Source organism: Anarhichas minor, unplaced genomic scaffold, assembly GCF_050575085.1.
Source record: "Anarhichas minor isolate MPS153535 unplaced genomic scaffold, ASM5057508v1 ptg000025l, whole genome shotgun sequence".
Taxonomy (NCBI): Eukaryota; Metazoa; Chordata; class Actinopteri; order Perciformes; family Anarhichadidae; genus Anarhichas; species Anarhichas minor.
Window position 1 is genome coordinate 12,209,345 of NW_027466471.1, and position 21,905 is coordinate 12,231,249.

The 21,905-nt window shown below is 44.0% G+C and overlaps 3 protein-coding genes and 1 long non-coding RNA gene across 8 annotated transcripts; 2 read left to right on the forward strand and 2 right to left on the reverse strand.

The window, feature by feature from the left end:
- Positions 1–73: 73 nt before the first annotated feature.
- Positions 74–4,033, reverse strand: LOC142957697 (alpha-internexin-like). The gene is made up of 5 exons (XM_076099646.1): positions 3,283–4,033; positions 1,850–2,049; positions 1,602–1,726; positions 1,188–1,501; positions 74–1,043 (listed from the first exon to the last, which is right to left on the reverse strand). The coding sequence occupies exons 1-5, from the start codon at positions 4,031–4,033 to the stop codon at positions 208–210; spliced, it is 2,226 nt and encodes a 741-aa protein (XP_075955761.1). The 3' UTR covers positions 74–207.
- A 2,537-nt stretch (positions 4,034–6,570) lies between these two features.
- Positions 6,571–13,000, forward strand: fancg (FA complementation group G). Of its 2 annotated transcripts, none has more exons than XM_076098807.1 (14): positions 6,571–6,717; positions 7,310–7,412; positions 7,605–7,730; positions 7,849–8,021; positions 8,622–8,775; positions 9,044–9,174; positions 9,299–9,445; positions 9,658–9,818; positions 9,943–10,009; positions 10,175–10,491; positions 10,581–10,621; positions 10,997–11,170; positions 11,591–11,705; positions 12,508–13,000. In XM_076098807.1, the coding sequence occupies exons 1-14, from the start codon at positions 6,649–6,651 to the stop codon at positions 12,608–12,610; spliced, it is 1,881 nt and encodes a 626-aa protein (XP_075954922.1). In that variant the 5' UTR covers positions 6,571–6,648; the 3' UTR covers positions 12,611–13,000. The 2 variants fall into 2 exon arrangements, with proteins under 2 accessions (XP_075954922.1, XP_075954921.1); XM_076098806.1 differs by having other exon boundaries at positions 6,578–6,717; positions 7,307–7,412.
- Positions 9,216–13,958, reverse strand: LOC142957190 (uncharacterized). 4 transcript variants are annotated; one of them, XR_012956074.1, is made up of 5 exons: positions 13,650–13,958; positions 12,528–12,606; positions 10,138–10,327; positions 9,974–10,015; positions 9,216–9,856 (listed from the first exon to the last, which is right to left on the reverse strand). It is a non-coding gene; the product is annotated as an uncharacterized LOC142957190 (long non-coding RNA). The 4 variants fall into 4 exon arrangements; XR_012956076.1 differs by lacking the exon at positions 13,650–13,958 and adding an exon at positions 12,966–13,080; XR_012956077.1 differs by lacking the exon at positions 13,650–13,958 and adding an exon at positions 12,966–13,080 and having other exon boundaries at positions 10,138–10,369.
- Positions 13,350–21,807, forward strand: vcp (valosin containing protein). The gene is made up of 17 exons (XM_076098805.1): positions 13,350–13,508; positions 15,216–15,327; positions 15,485–15,657; positions 15,744–15,886; positions 16,012–16,142; positions 16,227–16,358; positions 16,786–16,888; positions 17,420–17,553; positions 17,871–18,006; positions 18,933–19,045; positions 19,254–19,418; positions 19,519–19,641; positions 19,738–19,950; positions 20,064–20,372; positions 20,632–20,787; positions 20,875–21,029; positions 21,251–21,807. The coding sequence occupies exons 1-17, from the start codon at positions 13,492–13,494 to the stop codon at positions 21,354–21,356; spliced, it is 2,421 nt and encodes an 806-aa protein (XP_075954920.1). The 5' UTR covers positions 13,350–13,491; the 3' UTR covers positions 21,357–21,807.
- The last annotated feature ends 98 nt before the right edge of the window (positions 21,808–21,905 follow it).

Sequence of the window (21,905 nt, forward strand, 5' to 3'; positions counted from 1 at the left end):
GTGTGTAATGGCCATACTTGGGGAGCACGGGGTTATTTGCTACAGAAATCACTATTGCTTACATACCATCACCTGCATTGCTTTGGACATTAAAGCGCCCGTCTGAGCAGCTGGCTACATCCAGCCCCTTCCACATGCTCTTTAACCTCCCCTCCTCCAAAGAGTTCTTTGGTATCTCCTCCTCTCCTCCATCACAGCTTATCGGTCTCACTTCTTGGCCTTCTCCTCCTTGCTCTCCTTTGCCTCCGTGCCAGAAGATTTCTCCGCCTTCCCTCCATCCTTCTCTCCGTCCTTCTCTCCGTCCTTCACCTCCTTACTCTCTTCTTTACTAGTCTCCTTTTTTGCCTCTGGCTTCTTCTCATCTTTCTTGCTCTCAGTTTTCTCGGGTTCGGCTTTAGGTGCAGACTTCTCCTCTGGCTTCTTCTCCTCCTTCTTGCCCTCTGTTTTCTCGGGCTCTGCCTTAGGGGTAGGCTTTGGCTCCGGCTCGGCCTTCTCTGATTTAGGAGCAGAGGGTTTCTCCTCCTTGGCGGGGGGAGCACTCTCTTTAGGCTCAGACTTGGGGGCAGGTTTGTCCTCTGAGGGCTTGCTGGGAGCAGCCGGCTTCGAAGCGTCATCCACCTTTGGCGCTTCTTCTTCCTTGCTCTCTTTCTTTGTATCGGCTTTGTCCGCCTTCTCTGGCTCTTTCTCCTTGGGCTCCTCCTTCTTTTTCTCCTCCTTCACAGGTTGTTCTTTCTCCTTCTTCTCTTCTTTGACAGGCTGAGGCTTCTCCTCTTTTTTCTCCTCTTTAGGTGCGTCTTTGGCAGCGGCAGGCTTGGCCTTCTCTTTCTCTGGAGACTCTGGTTCAGGGCTTTTGGGACGAGGAGATTTAGATTCAGGGGATTTGCTGGGTGGGGATTTTGACACAGGTGACTTTGACACAGGTGACTTTGACTCATCTCCTGCTGGGGATTTGACTGCAGGCGACTTGGCCGGTGATTTGGGCATCGGGGATTTGGGCATCGGGGATTTAGATTCTGGTGATTTAGATTCTGGTGATTTAGATTCTGGTGATTTTGGTGGAGATTTAGACACGGGTGATTTGACAGCAGGAGATTTAGGCGGAGGGGATGCAGCCTTTTCTGGAGATTCAGACTTATCCTCTTCCTCACCTGCCTCCTCTTCCTCACCCTTCTCCTCTCCCTCCTCACCCTTCTCCTCTCCCTTTTCTTCCTCCTTCTCTACTTCTCCCTCTCCTTCCTCCTCTTTATCTTCTCCTTCCTCATCTCCTTCTTCCTCTTCTTTGGTTTCCTCGCCTTCTTCTTCCTCTTCTTCTTTCTCTTCCTCTTCATCTGCCTCCTCTGTCACCTCTGTGACCTGGGTCTCATCTGTCTGTTCCTCCACTATGACTGTATCTGAGATCTCCTCACTTTTCACTTTCAAGTGGGAAGAGATTCTGCTCTCCAGGTAAGAGTACGGACCTCCTCCTGACACGAAGCGATTCTCCTCTCCCTCCAGTAACTTCCTGTTTCAAAGACAAAGACACACAGTCAGCGAAAATGTCAATAACTTGTGTCATTAAGAAGCCAAATAATTATTTGAATTATGTGTAAACCCTGACTAACCTATAAGCAGCAATCTCAATATCTAAAGCCATCTTCACATTCAGCAGCTCCTGATAGTCTTTCAGCTGGCTGGACATCTCCCATTTGGTGGTTTTCAGCTCATTGTCCAGCTGGTTGATGGTCTCCTGCAAAAAGAAAGAAAACATAGCCGTCCAGGTTAAATGTCATACAGACGGTATGAAAGGAAGTGAAGTGAATGTGGTGTTTCCCTGTGTGGGATAAGTGAGATGTTTGTGTTGATTTCTTGCCTGTAGGGAGTTGAGATCATCGTGGTGTCTGTCTTCACTTTCCATACACTGCCTCTCCAGCGACTCCTTGGTTGCCCGAAGAGTCTCCAGCTCAATCGTGCGGCTCTTGAGCTGACGGCGGTAGTCTACGATCTCGTCCTGGCTTCCACGAATTGCACCTTGGTTGGACCGAGCAGCTTCAGACAGATGCTCCATGCGCACTGCAGATATTGCACACAAAAGAATGTATTTAGAAATCACATTTGCTGTCTCATACCATTGACTAGCTAATGTCCAAAGACAGTTTGACGTGACTTGCTTTACAGAAAACTTCTGCATTCTTATTCATTCCATAAGCATTCATACATTTGACATTTGTCCCCAGAGAGTCTCTTCTGGGAGCCTGAGTGACCTTGGCAGTGTCCATCTGTCAGTCAGTACTCTGACTCAGCACCTTTCCTCCTCCAACCATGAATGAGCCACACTGCTGCAGTCAGCTGGACATCACACAGGGAAGGTCATTCACTTTGCACCTTCCGCTGGTTATCAAGTCAGCATGTAAATGTGCAGCAAGGGTCAATCTATAGTTCATTAAGTTCTGTGAAACGCAGCTCAGATAAAACCCTTGTTGGCCTTTAAAGTTGTTGACTGTGTATTTGTGCAGCGCCACAAAGGTCAGTATAATCGTAAAGAGGACTCTCACAGGGCTCCATCCATCATCTATCTATCACATCCAATTGCCACATCAGAAAAGAGGACTGTTAGAGTGGTGAAGCATTATCTGTCTTGTCCGCCTACCACAAACAGTGACCTTGGAACCACTTTTCTATTTGTAGAGGTTCAGGGTAAGAGACACACAGCACATGGGGCGGGAGCAAGAACACACCAACTGTAACCCACAGCGGGAGTGTGAATTAATCATAGGCTCCTCTCTGTGTGCCATCTCTCTCCTGCAGTGCTTGCCTTAAGTAAGAAATATTATTCTGCGGCAGCGATGCACCCGCAGAAAGGTGCACTGGTTAAATTATTGAAATAGCCTTTTGATCGCTCTGCATTTTATAGTCATGATATCTGCCTTGACTTACTTAATTTGCCTGTAATCGGTTAAGAAATGTCCTCTCTTTAGTTAAAGTTACCACATCTGTTAATCTGCAAAGATTTAGAAGTCAACATACGTAATAGCTTCAGTGTTGATAGTCTCATCAAAAAGTAAGTGACGCTTGTAACCCTGATATGAGCACAATACTGCAAGCTACTGCTCATTCTTCTTAAATCACATTATGCATTACAATAGGGCTACAATTAGGCGACAGGCTAATTCAGAAGTGGCACGTAAATCACAGGGATAGACTTCAGCACCACGGACAGAGAACCAACACTATGCTGCACACAAAAATAAAGTTTCGATTTTTTTGTTTTTTGTTTTAACTTTAACTTTTTTTGACCCAACTCACCTTTGAACCATTCTTCCGCGTGCGTTGAGCTCTTGGATGCGTGACCGTCCAGCTGCGCGCGGATCTCTCGCAGTGCGCCGGTGACGTCCGCCTTGTGAGTGTCTCGCATGTCGAAGCTCACCTGCGCGCCGTGAATCTGCTCGAGGAGCTCGACCACTTCTTCCTCGTGGTTCTTCTTCAGGAAAACGTCCTCTTCTTCCAGGGCATGAAGCTTCTTGTCCAGCTCCGTCCGCGCCAGCCGGCACTCCTCAACATACTTCTTCATGGCGCGCGCAGCAGCGTCCAACTCTTCCCGGTTGCGCGCCTCATCCTCCAGCCTGACCCGCAGGTGCTGGATGTCCTCTTCCAGGTGCTCGTGCTCTAGAGCTGCGCGGGACTTCTCCCCGGTCAGCTGCTGCAGGAGACCCCTCAGGTCGCCCAGCTCTCGCTCGTAGTGCTCCCCGACCGTGGCGCGCCCGGCCTGGTTCTGCCGCAGAGCTGCCGCTTCTGCCTCCAAGTTGCGGTTGTGCATCTCCAGGTTACGCACCTTGTCGATGTAGCCGGCGAACCGGTCATTCAGAGTCTGCAGAATCTCCTTCTCGTTCCTCCGTGTCATGTCGCCATTGAAGGTCTCCAAGCCGTCCACGGAGGATGGCTGGCTGTAGGTGGGGCGGCGGCGCTGGGAGTGAAAGCCGCTGGAAGACACCGAGGCAGGCCGAGCCTTGCGGTACGAGGTCGGGCCGAAGAGGTGGTGGTCTACCGTGAAACTCATGTTGGCTGTGCCGGATGAGAACTGACTGCAGCAGGAGCGGGAGCGCTGGGTTTATATAGGAGGGAGGGAAAACTCACTAGTCAGCACCAAGACACACTCTGTTTAAAGAGACATCTGCCTGCGCAGGAATATATTCACCTTAATCAGGGTAGTTATTGATGAGCTGTATTTCTACTGAATCTGTTAACAAGGTGTGTTTCATCAAAGCAACACAGCCAAATAATGGTTTTATATGTTCGAGCATCAGTTTGATTTTCACTTTCGACATTTTGTGCATAAATACATATATGCACACATATACAGTTAGTGTGTTCAATGATCAAGACATGAGTCATTTTAGGCCTATTCGATGCTGTCAATGACTATTGCTCTTTTTATAAACAGCCTTGATCAATTATTACTTTTGCAAGATTTTACACATTTGAAGACATATATTTATATTTTGGGTACGCTGTGGCTAAAGTCTGTGTGAACTGATTGTGTGCAGTGTGTTCTGCTGATGCTCTCTGTAGCTGTACTGCTGCAGTGTGAGTTTGCAGATCCACGCCAACCCCCCCGGGAGTCAACTCAAATGCTGGGCCATTGACAGACTCTCCCCCTCCCTCTCTTACTACAAAAACACACACACAAGCAGACAAGGTTTGTTTCTCCCGTTATACTTGAAACGTTCCTTTTAATCTCTTTCTTCTTTTTTTGTTGCGGAAGAGTACATCATCTCCAGATGTACGCATGTAGTGGCACTGACATAAAAGGTATACACCACTCACACAAAACCAAACTGAGCTGCCTCTGCTGATCTAAAGGGATGTCTGTTCTCAAACAAGAACCAGTTCTGAGGAGCACATACAGCAACTATTGATTACTCAAATTCAGGGTGATTGAGTTTACTCTGCAATCCTTAAAGGAGCCTGAACGGTGAATATGGCCTTCCCCTGAGACACATATTGAAGAAAAGACGGTTCAGCACAGTCATTTCTCTGTATCAGCCATTCTTCATCCCTGCGAACACGTGTGTTGTCAGCCCAATCACACCCAGGGGACTGTGTCACACTCAAGGCCCTTAGCCTGTCCTCCAGCAATGAGTCTGTTTAAGGTGCTTAAATCGTATTTTCAAAGGTGAAACACATTACATGTTATCATTATTTTTTCTCAAATGTCTTAAAATGCATGCAACATGCTAGTTTGCTATTAGTTAAACATATAGAGTTCCAGTGTGTTTTGCACCACATCTGCACCACATCTGGCCAAGCCATGCAGGACAGAAATAACATGCACCCTCTCTCCAATAGCTTCACGTTTAATAAATGAGGATAATGGAGCAGAGTAGGCAGAATTCAGTTGTGATGTTATCAGGGCCTTGTTTTCAGTATAGCTCATGTTCCTCAATACCTTGTTATTTGAACCAACAGTAAGCAGCTGAAGTCTACAGAAAAAGAAGACAAATGTATCATTCTGTGTTAGAATATATACCTGCTGGAGAAATACCACAAGCATGGACACATTTGGGTTTTTATCACCAGTGAGAGTGTATGCAACAGTATATTCGTATTTAAAACAGTGCTAAGCCTCACTGTTGGGGAGCTGTAAAACTCAACAGAACAGGCCGATGTTTGCTGTTGTCTGCACTTTAATGCTACTATGGGTGGATTCATCACAGTAACAACCGTTTACCAACCTTTTTATTAAAAGCTGGAAGTCCTACCATGTGAATGACACTGGCAGAGGGACAGCAGAAAAGGAGGTGGGAGGCTCCTGCTATGTAATGACCTTGTCCTTGAAGGGATGGATGGAGAGAGGGGAGACAGAGACAGATGGAAAATAGCAGGATCGATACAGAGGAAAAAGTCACAAAACGTGAAACCCATCCTACAGGAGAAAAAGGACGTGCAGAGCCCGAATGAAAGACATGTTTTGTGTATATTGTTTTGTGTGCATGCCTATGTAGCTGCAAGTGTGTGAGAGTATCGTGGAGCAGTGGTCAGGACTTTTCCCTTGTTTTTCCACAGTGGTATATTTAGAGCTTTCTGTGATTTGAGACAATGAAAGAAAAGAGGAGGGCGTTGTGAGGAAGGCAGACGATGGAGGTTGCAGTCAACAGGGACGATAGAGAGATAAAAGGAGAGGACTGGAATTGCGTGAGAAAAGAGGGAGTCACCTTGGGAGGGACAACTAGAAAAATGGCTGTCCTGGCAGTCTTAGGGATGACTCAGCTGCAATACAATTACGGTCTTGGCATGTGTTCACTTGCTTTGTGCTGAACACATTAAGGTGGTGCATACAGAGTGTGTCTGTATGTTTATTTTAAGGGCTACAACGCTAATCACCAAACACAAACCGCAGAAGAACTTCACAGTTTGATGGCTGTAAAAACTAAATCCTAAAATTGAACACGAGTGAACTTGGCTCTGTCACAGCACCACCTGCTGGACAGTTAGCAGACTGCTGGTGTAGTGCCCTGGTTTGTCCACAGGGGGCAGCACCGCCCCAGTGCACTGCACTAAACTCCCTCATGTTTACTTCCTGTGTGAGCCAGCTCCCCTTTGACCCAACGAGGGAAAGTTCAAACCAAACACCACCAACGTTTTCCTCAAAACAGCGATATAAGGTCAAATAAAATGCATCAACCACTGTGTTTATTAGACAGCTGGAGCCAGGAGAACAACGAGGTGGTGAACAAGTGGAAGGTAGGACGTGTTTTAACGTTAGCCTCTACAACATGAATACATAGCCTACTGTAACGTTCATTTAGCGTTATATAAATCTGTTTATGCTTGATAATAGATTATAAAAGCACCGTGTAATCCTTGATAACGTCACGTTCTGGTTTCTAGTGACATAACGTTACTGCCTAATATATATTTTTGGGGGAAATTTCTATTAACAGACTGTCTTCCACTTGTTTGGTGTATTGATTACTTGAGCTGAACAAATAACATCACAGATGAATATCACATGGTATTTCATTATTGTTATTATTACGGATGTATTAACATGAAAGCAGTATTCTAATGTTGTAGGAGGAGCTCATTTTAACTCATTTATATACTGTTGGGTAATGCTAACTATATGCATTAATTAAATACTGATCACATGTTTTGTATGTACAGTATTTTTTGAGAGGTAACTTAAAATGTTATCTAATAGATATTATGGAGTAAAAAGTACTCCCTCTAAATTACAGTGTAGTAGCAATATGAAGTACATACTCCATTAAAGTATGAGTACCTCTTATTTGTACTTACAGTAAAGTTTGCTTTCACGTCATTGTTTCAGAAGCTAGGAGGAGGAGGAGATGCATTAACCCGAGACCAGAGCCAGAACCACAGCCGTCTGATATTGTGTTCCTCTGAGTTTCACAAACTTTTAAGGAAAATCCAAGGTGCTCCATCTCCTTCATAATGCTCACAGGCATGTGTGAATGTGCCCGAAACCCACTTTGGGGTCGTGGGATTTGATTGTAGCCACACTCAGAGGTCATGTGATAAGGCTTACCTTGGGCAGAGAGCTCAGCTGTTACCTTTATGCGTCGTTTATCTCCCTCCTTTCCTTTCCCCATGCCCCTCTCCTGCAGGTATCCCTCCTATTGCAGATCACACACAGTTGGAGCTGACCGTGGTGTACAATGCCTGTGTGTGCTCCATTGCTCAGTCGCAGTTCTCAGAAGCGGAGCTGCTCCTCACACGAGCCACAGAGAGAGGTAGGACGAGGACCGTAGATGTAGATGACACAGGAACTTACGTCATACATCCAGTTCTATATTAGTTTGAAGGGTTGCTCAACTCTGACTTTACCAGCCTTGCTCTTGTCCCCTGCAGTTCTACAGATGACAGAAGATGACCCTGCTGCTTCAGACCCTCCTGTTTTTTGGAGAACAGCTCTCAAATCAGTGGGAAACACAGCTTTGAAGCCCCGCGTACTGTACCTTCTCTGTCTGCAGTGGGCCATATGGCTGGCCACCTGCCAGCTGAAAACTATACAGGGATTTCAAGTAAGATCTTGTTTGTTCCTATCTTAATTATTTGGTGTGGTTTAAAGGAACTTCTTCTGTTTAGGCTGATGAGGTGGCTGTGATCTGTCCAGTGTGGACCAAACCACTGTACTTAGTCCTCCTAAAACAGGATCTCAGTTAACAGTCAGCTTCCAAGTGAACTCCACCATGTTTTGTTTGTGATGTAACCAGTGAGAAGGCTATATGATGCTCCATATATATGTATAAATACAGTATAAAAGCTAGTCTACTCATCATGTTTGTGTTCAGGCCATGATGTCATCTTCCTCTACATCTCATGGACCTTTGTTATTTATGAGACAAATGCCTCATACCAACTACCATCAAGTGTAGTTGGTACTATTTACCAGTTACCATTTATATTCCAATCCCACAAATGCATTGAATATGTTGTGCTTTTGTTTGTTTGAAGAAACACATTACAAAATGCAAACTTTCTTCAGGGCAATGCAATTTCCCCCCAATATCTCTTTTCCCGTCTCTGCCAGCAAAATGTATATTTGCCGGCATGCAACAGTGTCCAGTCCCGAAATGTGTGGGATACTGTAAAACTATACTCTATTATTTCCTGTGATGCAGGATGAGCTGCTCTCTGTGTTTGAGACACTCTCTACTGGAGTTTGGGAGGAGGAGAGGAGCGCGTCAAGGAGAAAGTCCTCTGACATTCCTCTACTGGTGATGGACCAAAGAAGGCTTATCGAATTGTTGCAGATCTGTACTTTCATTGCCCAAGGTCAGCAACATTCATGTTTTACATTAACACATATTGAGGGAAAAGATACAGTTTGCTATGACCTGATTAATGTATTATATATTTTTGCTCTGTGCATTCTAAATACATATCTCACCTTGTATTCTATTCACTTTTTTGCACTTGTGCCACCAAGAGAGAAATGAGGCACATAAACACAACACAGGCACCATTTTATCTGACTCCTTTCGTTTGTATTATTTAGTAATTGATCTTGTTTTTTCTGCTGTCCTCTGTATGTTTCATTAAGGTGCAGAAAGATTGAGTGAGGGCCAGAGTTCAGAAGCACTGTCTGGTCTGCAGACCGCTTCCTCCCTGCCTGCTCCCAGAACTCTAATAGCATACACACACCTCCTCTCAGGCTCTTGCCTTGCCCATATGGTACACATGCAGACAGAGTCTAGACAAAAAGAACAGAGACAAAACATGAACTTCTATTATTCATTGGCATAACAGATTTGAGCATTTGCATGGAGTGAGAATGTGTGTTTGTATTTGTCTCCAGAGCCGCCCTCAGATGGCCTTGCAGTGTTACAGGATGGCACTGGAGACAGACTCCCCGTGTGTGTGTGCTCTGTACCAGAGCATGCTTATTTACCGACAGCTCGGCAACACACAGGCTGAGATACAAGCTCTTCGCTTGCTGCACTCTGTGAGTACCACAAGTAATCAGTAGATACAGGGAAAGCAAAAAAAGATGCAGAATGCCTGTATGTGTCTAAATGTTTGTCTTGTAGAATTAGATACATTATAGTTAAAAATATTCTCTGCCTGTTGTGGTGGAATAGCTCTTAGGAGGTGAGCCAAAACGTTTATTGGGGACACTGACACACATATTCATGTGAGTGCTCTGTTGTCCCACAGACTTTAATGTTGCCCTCTGCCACAGAGCCTGCTCTGGCTGGTGCTCATCTCCTCCCCCCGTCCTTACTGCTGCGCAGCCAATCACTGAGCAGCCTGCTCTCAGTTCCCTCTGCCCTCTCCGTCCTTCACAGTCTGGCCCTGAAGTGTGTGCTCCATGAGAGGTGAGAAGAAAGGTCTGTTAGTGGCACCTCACCCACTGCTGAAACCCAGAAGACGGAGATGGAGATGAGAGTAATAGACACAAAGTGCACATTGTAGTTGTTAAATGGGTGCTTTTTCTTTCAGGGTGTCAGAGGGTGTGGAATGTTATTTGGACCTGCTGGCTGCTCTTCACTCAGAAGATCAACATGGAGTGAGACTGAAAACAGACACGCAACATAATTTAACAATGAGCTTTGGATAATTTAATATATCTTTATATATGCGTGCTATGTGCTCATTTTTGAGAAGTCATAATGTGTTTGTCCCACGGAAGAATACCTTATTGACATCCGTGTGCTCCACGCCTCTGTCTCAGGTGCATGCTGAGGGCCCTCCCCTCCCCAAGTTGCCTGAGCTTTACCTGCAGGCCGGCGCCGCCTTGCTCATGGCCCGGCGGCCCGCTGATTGCATGGCGCTGTGCGATGAAGTCATCACTACGTCACTGGAGCTGCTGCCAGGGAAGGTGGTGCTGGAAGAGCCGGAGGAGAAGTGTGAGGCTGAGACCGGGACTCTGTGTGCAGAGGGTGAAGATAGGGTGGGGATGCTACTCTGGGTGGGTGCTGCCTACCTCCTCCAGGGTCATTGCCACACTCACCTGAGGGACTGGAAACAAGCTGTGACTCACTACACAAGGTCTGTCAAATGAAGTAGCTTATGATTCCTGAATAATTCCTGATGACAGAAATAAAGCCAGACACATAAGATTGTGCTCTGCATTACAGGTGTTTCAACCTGCTGGTGAAGGTGCATTTTAAAAAGAGAGGTGAGTACTTTACTGACTTTTTTTGATACTTTGGAGAGAAGTTTTCCTTTTTACACACCCTGCAGCAGTGATACTCTACTTGCGGCTTGCGGGCCAGATAGGGTGCTGGATGGCCCGCTGACTATTTTCTAAGTCACAATGAATACAAACTAATAAGCAATGGGGATTTCTTCTTAACTTTTAATGTAAATAAGGTGCCAGACTGCATACAAAAGGATCACAATAGACTAATAGAGCTTGTTTATGGTCCGGGCTAAGCAATGAATGTCTGTTATGTGTTTATTAACTGGCCCCTGGCCTCCTGTCATTTTGCCAAAGTTCAGTATCCCTGCCCTGCAGCTACTCTTACATTTTAGTCTGTTTGTTTAATTACAGGTTGCCAACCACAGATCCCCAGTGCAGACATGGTGGGCATGCAGGGAACAGATCTGTTTATCCTCCAGAGGTTAAAGGGGCTTTCGCTAGCTGGTAGAGGCATCAGCTTCACCCAGACAGACCAAAACAGAGAGGCACTGAGAGACCTGCAGCTCAGCATGCAGGCATTCCCAGGTAAACACCACAGCTGTAACCTAACCTATAATGTAACCGTGTTAATGTCAATGCACTAGGGCAGAAGCAAGTTAAGGTCAGTCACATGCACTTTAGGCCTATACTTGAGAATTATGAACTACCATTTGAACAGTGTTTATCTGTACAATGTCTGTTCTAAATGTGTTGGTAATGACAGTACAGCGGAAGGGTCTGAGGGAAAGTGAAACTCATTTTCCATAAATCTTCTCTGTTCTCTTACAAGGAGCAGATGGTTGATAGATGTTAACTTAATCTACAATCTTTACATCTTATCTTTGAGGTTTTTACACACAACACCTACAGTCCTGCACATGTATGAGCCAAGAACTGTAGTTAATTGTATTTGGTTTGCGTGGTCCTTTGTGAGAACATGTATTAACGCTGTATGTCCTGTCTCAGAGTGTACAGGTGCAGGGCTGTGGTGTGGTGAGGTGCTGTGGAGGCTTGGCAGGAGACGGGAGGCAGTAGCTTGTTGGGAAAAGACCTGGAGCTTCACCCCACAATCCTCAGTACAGTAAGACATTGTCATTGTTATATTCACTGTCTTTGCTAAGATTGTGGCTTATAGTGCGCAGTATGTCATATAGTATGTGCACACTTCACACTTGTACACACAAAATGCATCTCTGGGGACCTGGTTACACTTGTACAGCTCTAAATATAGGCGTGAGTCACTGTGGGGTTGTGGGATTTTATTGTAACCACACTTGGAGGCAGTCCCATGTGACCATGCACTGTAGAGTGGGGTGAACACAGATGCATCTCCAACCACGCTTAAGATGTTTTTGCTCAAATGAATGTGCATCAACAGAACTAAAACAGTTCTTTTGTTTTAATCAATTAGTTAGTAGTTAGACAACTTTAAAATCTTACAACCAAAATGCATGATTTGTGGTGGTTGTTTACCATATTCCACTGTACAGATTGATAAATTACCTACAATATATATTAATAAGAACATATTATAGACTTTAACAGTAGGTTGATGCATCACAGAGGGATTACTTTAATTTTCACTTGCTGTTTGGTCGTGGTTGCCATGTGCCAATGTGCATTTTCTTTCTTCAGCTAAGGACACACTTACAAGACCTGATTACAAGTTGTTATACCAAATGCATTTGAATTGCATTCTGATGCCACATATGAACTGGAGTCTGTCCCATTTGGATCTAGATACAATCTGATAAGGTGCTGATTTAAGATACTAGAACAGGATATATTTCAAAGAATGTCAAAAATTAAGCCGCTATCAATCTCTTTTAACATTGACTATGCTGTGATGTTGATGCTCCTTCTAACTGGTATATGTTTTGCAGGAGTCTGTCGGTGTACCTACAGGAACCTCAGTCGGGCCCTCTGTTGGACTCCACGGAGCTGCGCCGCAGAATACAGGAACTACGTCCTACCTTGTCAGCCTAGAAAGACAAAAGAAGAATACCCTATCACTTACAGAACAGGATCCACTTTCTCTGGCCTGTGAACTGAAACCCATACACACGACAAACGTGTATCTACTGGGACAGTAAAATAAAGCATCTTGAAAGGGCTCACAGTGTTTGAGACTGAGCACACAGTGTGGGTGGTAAATCTTGCTGGTGGTTTATGCATGAAATGAAGATTACTTGACAAATTGTATTTTGGTCACTGAGGGTCTGGCTTGTAGGAGATAAAATGTGTATTTTGGCCAGGCAAGAGTAATCAAGACTTTAACGTCAATAAATGATTATGTTTTTCAAGATAATGCACAATACTTTGTACCTCAGAAGATACATACCATAAACTGTGATACTGCTCAAAAATGCCGATTTATATCGATGTGTCGATTGTATGGAATGCTCCGACTAATATAACGCACCAATTAATGTGCACTGTTTTTACACACATGTACTGTTACGATCAAGAGTAAACGACTAATTTCATGTTTATACGACGCTTTAACAACACCGCGGTGCAAATGTATTGGATGACATAAGTTTGGTGACAGGCTTAAATTACCAATAAGAGAGACGTTGTTGAAAATACGAACCGCCCACTACTTTATAACTGGCCAAATTGCCAAAATATTCTCGATGACGTGAGACTCGAGATTCTTTCATTGGTTGCCGAAACTGATGGCCAACCTTCAGCCAATCAGAAGGCCGGATGCGTCCAGCTCATGGTATAATTGTAAAGAAGGGCACGGAAACTGCTGCTCTTTCGTGTGAAATCACAGGGAACGTTCAGTAACGTCAACCGGCTAAGCCTCTTAAACGTTTAGCTAGAATTTCTTTATTTATTACTAGTAATCCAGGTGGACGACCATGGCTTCGGGAGGGGAGTAAGTAAAAACATATTTCCTTCCTATTAAAATGCGGATTTCTGAACAATGGCCACCAGTAAATGCCTTCTAAATGGTTAACGGCAGAACGGAATACGTTAGTTTATAAAAGTTAGCTCGATTGCTAATACGTTAGGTTACCTGGTTTGCTAGCAGGAGAGCTAATGGGGTCAGTTACTCCAGCCTCCGCACTTCTATCCGTGGGTTGTATAACCTAACAATGCAAATCCAGTGACAGTTGTTCGTTATCCCGACGAACTGTTGACAGTTACCATCCACACGGTTGTTGTTGGTCAGCTAATGGTATTAAATTAGCCAGCTGTGGGACAGCGACTTGACAAAGCGCAGTCATCGCTGTCGTGTTTGAATGCTAACGTTAGCTTAGCAACACTGTCAAGGCCAAAGCCATCACACCGACAAGTTGGCCTATCCGCCGGCTAATAGCCCGTCTTCAGAGCTGGTTTCAAATTGTAAATGGAACAAATAACGATAGAAATCGAATGAGTAAATATAATACATGTTAGTAATAGGCCAACGGTTACACGAAAGAACATTAACGCCAGTCATCCAGATCATGGTGCGCTGTCTGTAGCCACTCTACACCAGAGCTAGCAGGCTAACAGGGTTCGGCTTTTCATTCTAAATGATATTTACTTGGCCTCTATTTTGACGTTAGCTTAACGGTCGTGAAATAAAACATTTCATCATCCACGTAGCTCATGTGACTCTGGCGCTATTGTATCTTAAGTCACGATTGATTTGTGACGCTAGTCTGTCTGTAACGGGACCGAGCTAACGTTGGCTAATAAAGTTTTTTTTCCAATTCTTTTGCTGTGTCATCTGGGCTCGCTTGCTCGCCAGTCAGTTAGCTTTGAGGCTAGCATTAGCACGCTAACAACATGAAAGATAAACTACAAAACCGGCCCTAGAATCTTCTGGAAACATTTGGCCATTTCAAACTTAACGTCGACTACCCGTTATGTTTTGACTTTATTTTTAATGTACCTCACGACTGTACGTATTATTCGTAGGTAACAATTATTCATGGTTATTGGCGAGTTGTGTGAACGATCTGGTGACACGTACGATAACTGCAATACATAATTACTTATTCTTAGTTACTGTTATTCATAATAATGTTGGGACATATACACACTAGAATATTGAGTTTCTAGAATTGACTAATACCTCATGTCGTTTATAATTTAATGCAGTTCTTACTCCTAGGTGTGCTCTTATAGCCAAATCACAACTACCAATTTAATACACAAACTGTACTCATGCCAAGTGTACATGATCTCTCCTCAGACACTGTTTGATATTGGGTTCAACATGATACCAGTAATGATACATTTAGAACTCATATGGTTTAAGAGTTCAGACATTGATCCCTCAGCACAGAAAGCTGTCCTGCATGGGAAGTTAAACCAGAATGGGTTTCCAATTCCCCACAGATGTACCAGAAAACTAGCCCAGAGCACCTCAGGTGCCTGGTTTACCATAGGCATTTTTAATGAAGTTATGAAACCTATCATTTATTTGCTGTGGTATCGTGATGTTAATAGTTTTCTGTCCACATTTTCTATTACGCAATTGCTTACTAACTTGAGTTAGGTTATTGTAGGACCTGCATGAGAACTTGAAGTTGCATAATAATAGTTATTTTGTTTGACCTAAAACTTTTTTTAAATCTGTTTTTCTATATAGATCCAAAAATGATGATCTAGCCACTGCAATTCTGAAACAAAAGACCAGACCCAACAGACTGATTGTTGATGAATCCATCAATGAAGACAACAGTGTGGTCTCTCTCTCTCAGGTAGACATTCAGAACTTCATGAATGGCTAATATATCTACAAATTCTAAACCCTATGACTTGTTGTGATAAATCGAGTTCCTATCTGTCATCTTGATATTTTAAATGTAATAACATTGAGATGCACATAAAAAAAACATTGTTTAATGCCTCTTTAAGACCAAGATGGATGAGCTGCAGCTCTTCCGTGGCGACACAGTGCTGATGAAGGGAAAGAAGAGGCGGGAGACTGTGTGCATCGTGCTGTCCGATGACACCTGTTCCGATGAGAAGGTTCGCATGAACAGGGTGGTCCGCAACAATCTGAGGGTCCGACTGGGTGATGTCATCAGGTGGGGCAAATCATACACTTGTATTCAATTCTTTCCACAACCCTTTTAGAAAAGCGAAGTGGTCTAAAGCCTTGTATCTCATTCAGCATTCAGCCATGTCCTGATGTGAAGTATGGAAAGAGGATCCATGTCCTCCCAATAGATGACACCGTAGAAGGAATTACTGGCAACTTGTTTGAGGTCTACCTGAAGCCATACTTCCTGGAGGCTTACAGGCCAATCCGCAAAGGTGAGTAAAAAATGTCATTGTCGGAACAAATATTAAATTTTCCCTGGCTGATCAAATGTTTCAATGCATCACATGTACCTCTCTCAAGAGTGGGAAAACTAACAGTTTTCTTTTCCCCTGTGAAGGTGATATTTTCTTGGTCAGAGGAGGCATGCGTGCTGTGGAGTTCAAGGTGGTAGAGACCGACCCCTCTCCCTACTGCATCGTTGCTCCTGATACAGTCATCCACTGTGAGGGAGAGCCAATCAGGAGAGAGGTGGGTATCATGTACACGCATGGGTTGAAGTTTACCAAAAATGAATGGCATTGAAATTTGAACATCTTGTGTTTGAACACGCAGGATGAGGAAGAGTCCCTGAACGAGGTGGGCTATGATGACATCGGAGGGGTGAGGAAGCAGTTAGCTCAGATCAAAGAGATGGTGGAGCTGCCTCTTAGACACCCTGCGCTTTTTAAGGCCATAGGAGTCAAGGTAAGGCAACAAGCAAATTGTAACATTTAAAGTGAGCCTGTGTAACCTAAAACATAAAAATCTAAAATATGCCCCTATCCTTAATTTCTTTTGTATACACACAATGTACTACAATCATACTTAAACAGGAATAACTGGCAAATATTGACTAGCTTTAGCCATATAATGCTGTGTAACTGACGTTATTGAGTCACTTTAGGAGTCTTCTACACTAATGCTGCTGTTGCACCATGTTTAGTACAGTATGTCTGAGATAATGTGTGTATGCACACACACACACACACACACACACAAAGTGTTAAATCACAAGAAGTCAACACACTACCACACAACATGTATGTTGTTTGCTGCGTTTGGTTTTGTACGACTTACTCGTTTGTGTAGTGGTGTTGTCATTACGGTATTTATTTTTCTCCTCTCTTTTCAGCCCCCACGTGGAATCCTTCTATATGGACCCCCTGGAACCGGAAAGACTTTGATTGCCAGAGCCGTAGCCAATGAAACCGGAGCTTTCTTCTTCCTGATTAATGGTCAGAACACTTGCCTATTTATCGCCATAGAGACTTATTCCTAGTCCGGGCCCTTTCATGATAATACTGGGTTTGTCTCTGACAGACTCCTTTGTAGTTGCTGTTGGTTTAGATTCTGATAAATACTTATCCCAACAAAGCAAAAAAGTGTTTATCAGTGGTTGCTTGGCTATACTATAAGCAACAACACTCAAATTTTGCATTATTTTAAATCATTACTCCCGTCTCCTCAGAACAATCTGAAAACAGCTGAGCTTTACAAAAGAAGACCTCTTATCAGCTAGCTGCAAGGAGTGTCGTCTCCTAAAATACAAGTTCAGTTAGGAAAATTATACTGTATAGTCAATACTCAGTTTTCCATGCATGCACTGTATGCATGTGTCTTGGACTAGCTAAAGTGTGTTCATTTATTACTGGAGTGTTTAGTTTGTGGTGTTTTTATCTTGGGATTCATACTGTACATATTATTTTAAGATGGTATGTGAGGTCACGGTTTCCTCTGAAATGAAAATGTTTGTCTTTCTGCTTTAGGTCCTGAGATCATGAGTAAGCTGGCCGGAGAGAGCGAGAGTAACCTGAGAAAGGCCTTCGAGGAAGCAGAGAAGAATGCTCCGGCCATCATCTTTATTGATGAGCTTGATGCAATCGCTCCGAAGAGAGAGAAGGTGAGCGGGAACAAAGAACACTAAATGGATATCTGAATAACAGTACTGTGTCTTCATGATTTAAGAGTTTTTTTTTTTTTTTTTTTTAATAAATGAAGATGGCTATCATTCTCCAGACCATGGAACCAAAAGTCTTTTTATGTTTTATTATTTATTTTCGTGTTTTGGTATTTCACTTTGAGCAGTAATCCTAGAAATCTAGTTGTTTGGGTCTTTGTGATGTCACGCTCATCCTGATCACTTGTTAAGACACTAATGTCTAGATAAGGTTTTAAAATGTGAATTGTCTAGCAACACTGTGTTGTTGTTTTTTTTAGACTCACGGAGAAGTGGAGAGGCGCATTGTTTCCCAGCTGCTGACTCTGATGGACGGACTGAAACAAAGAGCTCATGTGATCGTCATGGCTGCCACCAACAGACCCAACAGCATTGACCCGGCTCTCAGGAGATTTGGTAAATTATTTGTTTTAAGCATGTGTTCAGTTACTGCATACGTTGAGTAATAGAAGAAGCATCCGATGCAGGTCTGTGCATAGTGAGGGAGAATAAGTAGTTCTGTCATTCCCTCATCTGTGGTGTTATGTTAACCTCATTATCAGGGATGTCTCATCATGCGTTTTCAACAGATATCAGTCCTTTTAAATATTGGATTGAACACTATCAGTAGGTTTGTTTGTTTTTTGCCACTATTTCAAAGTGCCTGGATGGCCAACAGCAGATCTGTATGTAAGATCAATAAAGCAGTGTAAATATGTTAAAATAGCAGAATAGCTTTGCATAGAGTTATAGCCTGGTTGCCTATAATATTTTGTCTAAAGAGCTATATTGTGTGTGTCTATGTATAAAATTATATTCACAGTAACGGTGTGATCAATGTAGCAGAATCCTCTTTTCATCTCCAGCTAATTTCTAATGTAATTTTTAACAAACTGCTTCACTTAAGTAGAGTTGTGCACCTGAGAAATGTCTCTACAATAGACCCAAAGTTCTTTCTTAGTATTTTATTTTACACCACTCGGAGCTGCTCTGTGTGCCTGGTTCACTCCAGCATGTCTCCATATCACTGATTAAAACTGCTGACTGCTGTTTATTTTGTTGGCTCTGCAGTTCAATAGTGGGTCAGTTTCTCACAGTTTTAAAGGCGCGTAATGGGCCGTCTCTGACAGCCTCGGCAAACAGTTAGGATTGAATCTTGCCCATTCAAATACTGACACTTTGAATAGATTTACTTTTAATTTGTTTGCTTTTACAACTTGTGTACAACTTGAGATGTTACTTCTGCTGCCACGTCATTAGAGAGGAGACGATGAGTAATAATAATTCCAGCCGACTGCCTTATTGCTCTGTCTGAACTAATAAGCGTGTGTTTGAACCTCCAGGCCGCTTTGATAGGGAAGTGGACATTGGCATCCCCGACGCCACCGGCAGATTGGAAATACTCCAGATTCACACCAAGAACATGAAACTGTCTGATGATGTTGACTTGGAACAGGTCTGGTCATATTATTGTTTTCCTCTAGTGAGGTGACGCAACACCACACACTGCTTCATGTGTCACGTCATGTGCTTTATATCTAGTTCTCACGGAATGTATTTCATTTTGAATGGCCGTAGCAGTGTTCATGGTTGTACTTAATGAAGGTGTGTCTTATAGGATACTGGACATGAATGTAACGCTGTGCTCTGCATCTTGTATGTAGGTGGCCAATGAGACCCACGGACACGTGGGAGCAGATCTGGCTGCTCTCTGCTCTGAGGCAGCCCTGCAGGCCATCAGGAAGAAGATGGACCTGATTGACCTTGAGGATGAGACCATTGATGCTGAAGTCATGAACTCTCTTGCTGTCACTATGGATGACTTCAAGGTAAGAGCTGTGATACGGTCCTGGTGTGTGTGTGGTGCAAGTAATGCGTTTTCAATTGGCCTTCTGAGCCCTTACAATCATGCTCCACGCTGTCTTCCAGTGGGCCCTGAGCCAGAGCAATCCATCTGCTCTGAGGGAGACGGTTGTTGAGGTTCCCAACATCACCTGGGAGGACATCGGCGGTCTGGATGATGTCAAGAGGGAGCTGCAGGAGTTGGTGCAGGTATGAACCTCTTCCAGAAGTAAGATGGATGCGTCACAAACCGTAAAATTAGAATGTTTTCTCTTACTGTGTTCTTCTTCCTCTCCTTAAATTCAGTACCCAGTGGAGCACCCAGACAAGTTCCTCAAGTTTGGCATGACCCCATCCAAGGGTGTGCTGTTCTACGGTCCCCCTGGTTGTGGTAAGACTCTGCTGGCCAAAGCCATTGCCAACGAGTGCCAGGCCAATTTCATCTCCATCAAAGGACCGGAGCTGCTCACCATGTGGTTTGGAGAGTCTGAGGCCAACGTCAGAGAGATCTTTGACAAGGTGAGCATGTTGCTGGGGTGTCTGTCATAGAACAACCACATCCATTTAATGTTTGCAGCTAATTTCAATCCACACAATTCACGTCTAAAATGAAAACCGTCTGATGTTTCCAGGCTCGTCAAGCAGCCCCATGCGTGCTCTTCTTTGATGAGCTTGACTCCATAGCCAAGGCCCGCGGTGGCAACGTGGGCGACGGTGGCGGAGCAGCCGACCGCGTCATCAACCAGATCCTGACCGAGATGGACGGAATGTCCAGCAAGAAGAATGTCTTCATCATCGGCGCCACGAACAGACCAGACATCATCGACCCGGCCATCCTGAGACCCGGCCGTCTGGATCAGCTGATCTACATTCCCCTGCCCGACGAGAAGAGCAGGATGAGCATCCTGAAGGCCAACCTCCGCAAGAGCCCCATCAGCAAGGTGACGGCACTGCCACTTATAGTTGCAGTTTCTTGTGTGCTTCTTTCTGTCATTGGAATTTAGATTTTTATCTCTGGCCTATCATGTTGCTTCTTAGATAAAGTGTTTTTTAGAATCCTCCCTGTTTATGTTAAAATAAATATCAGGTTTGTTAATGAAGAGAAAAATATTCAGATTTAATAAACTTCATCGGAATTGAGTCTGAAGATAATCCAAATATGTATGGTATATTTCTAAACTTCTGCTCTGTTTTTGGTAGGATGTGGACTTGGACTTCTTGGCCAAGATGACCAATGGCTTCTCTGGAGCAGATCTTACGGAGATCTGCCAGCGGGCGTGTAAGCTGGCCATCAGAGAGTGCATCGAGAACGAGATCCGCAGAGAGAGGGAGAGGCAGACCAACCCGTCCGCTATGGTCAGTGGGCTTGTTCTGTCGCCTGGAGTAGCATCTGCACTCTGATGCAATCTAATAACACTCTCGTATATATTTTTATTTCCAAAGGAGGTGGAAGAGGAGGATCCTGTGCCAGAGATCAGGAAAGACCACTTTGAGGAGGCAATGCGATTTGCTCGTCGCTCCGTCAGCGACAACGACATCCGCAAATATGAGATGTTTGCTCAGACACTGCAGCAGAGCCGAGGCTTTGGCAGCTTCAGGTACGTTTCCTCACATCTTGTACTATCGTGACTGTTGTTGTCGGCAGCTGTGTATTTAAGTCTTCTGTCTCTTGTTGCATTAGAAATGATCTGCATGTTTGTAAATGGCTTCATCCTACTAGTCATGGCATTTTCTTAGACTCACTGACTACAAAAGGTAGTTATTGCCAGAAACACTAGTTTCCATATCACGGAGTAATGGACTCTTCTTTCTCCTCTAGGTTTCCCTCCACTGCTCCAGGCGGCAGCGGTCCGACCCACGGCTCAGGAGGAACCGGCAGCGGTCCGGTGTTCAATGAAGACAACGACGATGACCTTTACGGATAAATGTACACTGCCCCACTGTGGTCAGTACCGGGATCACACCTGTACAAATTCTCACCAGATTCCACATTTTTAGGACTTTGTGCTTCTTTCATGTGTTCCTTTTTTTTGTATGACTTCCCTTGGAGAAAGCATGTAGCCGCTTGTTTTGCCCTGGCTTTGATGTGGGTGGGGATAAGGGGAGGATGTTGGAAATGGAAGGTGAGTGACTGATGCAGATTAGGGAGGGGGGTGGGGGGGATGTTTTGAGTGGCCTCATTCTCAATATATCACAACCAACATGAATGGCTTTAGTGATGGGATTCTATGCTAGACTATAAGAAAGAAAAGAAAAAAACATATTGCTTATGACTTCCTCTTTTTTTTTTTTTTAAATAAACGGTAGCATATAATGTATTACAAATTTGTCAAGGTTATGTTGTTGAAAATAAAATCTCACAAAATGGAAGTGTCATCAGTGTCTGTTTGAAACTTCTTTTTGATAGAGAGTTCATGTGCAGTCTGTCTGATTCAAAGATATTTATGTAATAGGTGTTCTCACAATAGTTATAC